Here is a 1,533-nt window from a genome sequence, read left to right as displayed (position 1 = left end):
GGTGCAAAAAAAAAAAAAAAAAAAAAAAAAATCTACATTAAAACCCTTTGTTGGAATGCTTTACACTTTCCACAGAACAGAAACTAAAATAACCTGTTATACAATTAGTCACAAATACAGTCCTCGAGTTTTTTTGCCCATACACATGAGTATTGTCTAAAACATGTCTTCTTTGTAGCAGCTAGGCCCTGCCACCACTGTGCTTGGCTGAGTTCACAAATCTGTTGTAACCTGTAGCTTCCCTGTCACTTCTCTGGCTCTCCTCTCCTGCTAAGCTTTGTTTCCTGGCAGTAATCAAAACCTTCTGCCACTGCCATAGCTACTGCTGCTGCTGGAACCACCATAGCCACCTTGGTTTCGGGGTTTGGCAAAGTATTGGCCTCCACCACCATAGGGGCCAGAACTTCTGCCTCCAAAGTTTCCTCCTTTCATGGGTCCAAAATTTGAAGATTGATTGTTGTAACTGCCAAAATCATTATAGCTTCCACCACCTCCAAAATTGCTTCCATCATTACCAAATCCGTTATAGCCATCCCCACTGCCACCATATCCACCACCACCGCGGCTGCCACCAAAGCCACCTCGACCACTGAAGTTTCCTCCACGACCAAAGTTGTCATTCCCACCGAAACCACCTCCACGACCACCACCAAAGTTTCCAGAACCACTTCGACCTCTTTGGCTGGATGAGGCACTAGCCATCTCTTGCTTAGATAGGGCTTTCCTTACTTCACAGTTGTGGCCATTCACACACAGTGTGGTATTTCTGAATGACAATCTTGTCTACAGAGTCATGGTCATCAAAGGTTACAAAAGCAAAGCCTCTCTTTTTGCCACTGCCTCGATCAGTCATGATTTCAATCACTTCAATTTTCCCATACTGTTCAAAATAATCTCTTAGATGATGTTCCTCAGTGTCTTCTTTAATGCCACCAACAAAAATCTTCTTCACAGTTAAGTGGGCACCAGGTCTTTGAGAATCTTCTCTTGAGACGGCCCTCTTTTGTTCCCCAACTCTCCCATCCACCTTGTGTGGCCTTGCGTTCATGGCCGCATCCACCTCCTCCACGGTGGCATATGTGACAAACCCGAAGCCTCTGGAGCGCTTGGTGTTTGCATCCCTCATTACCACACAATCTGTGAGCGTTCCCCACTGCTCAAAATGGCTCCTCAGACTCTCATCGGTTGTTTCAAAGCTCAAACCTCCGATGAAGAGCTTCCGCAGCTGTTCGGGCTCTTTGGGTGACTCTGACTTAGACATGACGGCAGTGGAGGGGGAGAGACGTCAACGATGCTTACTCGGCGGCGTCCACGGGCAGAAAGCTGAAGCTAGACTTTTGAAGCTAAATTATCAGGCATATACAGGAGATAACGCCTTTATCACATACAGCCCCTCTTTGAAAGCACCTAGAGGAAACATTCCAACAAGAAGAGAAATAAATACAGGCGTGCTCAACAATAGGGAGTAAGAGGGATTAAATCACTTGTTTAAATTATTCTTGTCTAAGTAAATGGTGCAGTGTTGTGCCTGCA

General features: G+C 45.7%; 1 protein-coding gene across 1 annotated transcript; it reads right to left on the bottom strand.

Annotated features, from left to right (window-relative positions):
* Window positions 1-209: 209 nt before the first annotated feature.
* LOC132368730 (heterogeneous nuclear ribonucleoprotein A1-like) lies at window positions 210-1,317 on the bottom strand. The gene is given in 2 exon segments (XM_059927462.1): window positions 210-753; window positions 755-1,317. Coding segments are annotated over 2 exon segments (966 nt in total). The 5' UTR covers window positions 1,262-1,317; the 3' UTR covers window positions 210-294.
* Window positions 1,318-1,533: the final 216 nt, after the last annotated feature.

The sequence above is a fragment of the Balaenoptera ricei genome, chromosome 7 (genome assembly GCF_028023285.1).
Source record: "Balaenoptera ricei isolate mBalRic1 chromosome 7, mBalRic1.hap2, whole genome shotgun sequence".
Lineage (NCBI taxonomy): Eukaryota > Metazoa > Chordata > Mammalia > Artiodactyla > Balaenopteridae > Balaenoptera > Balaenoptera ricei.
The sequence above is the reverse complement of the archived record's forward strand: the minus strand, read 5'-3'. Positions and strand labels throughout refer to the sequence as shown.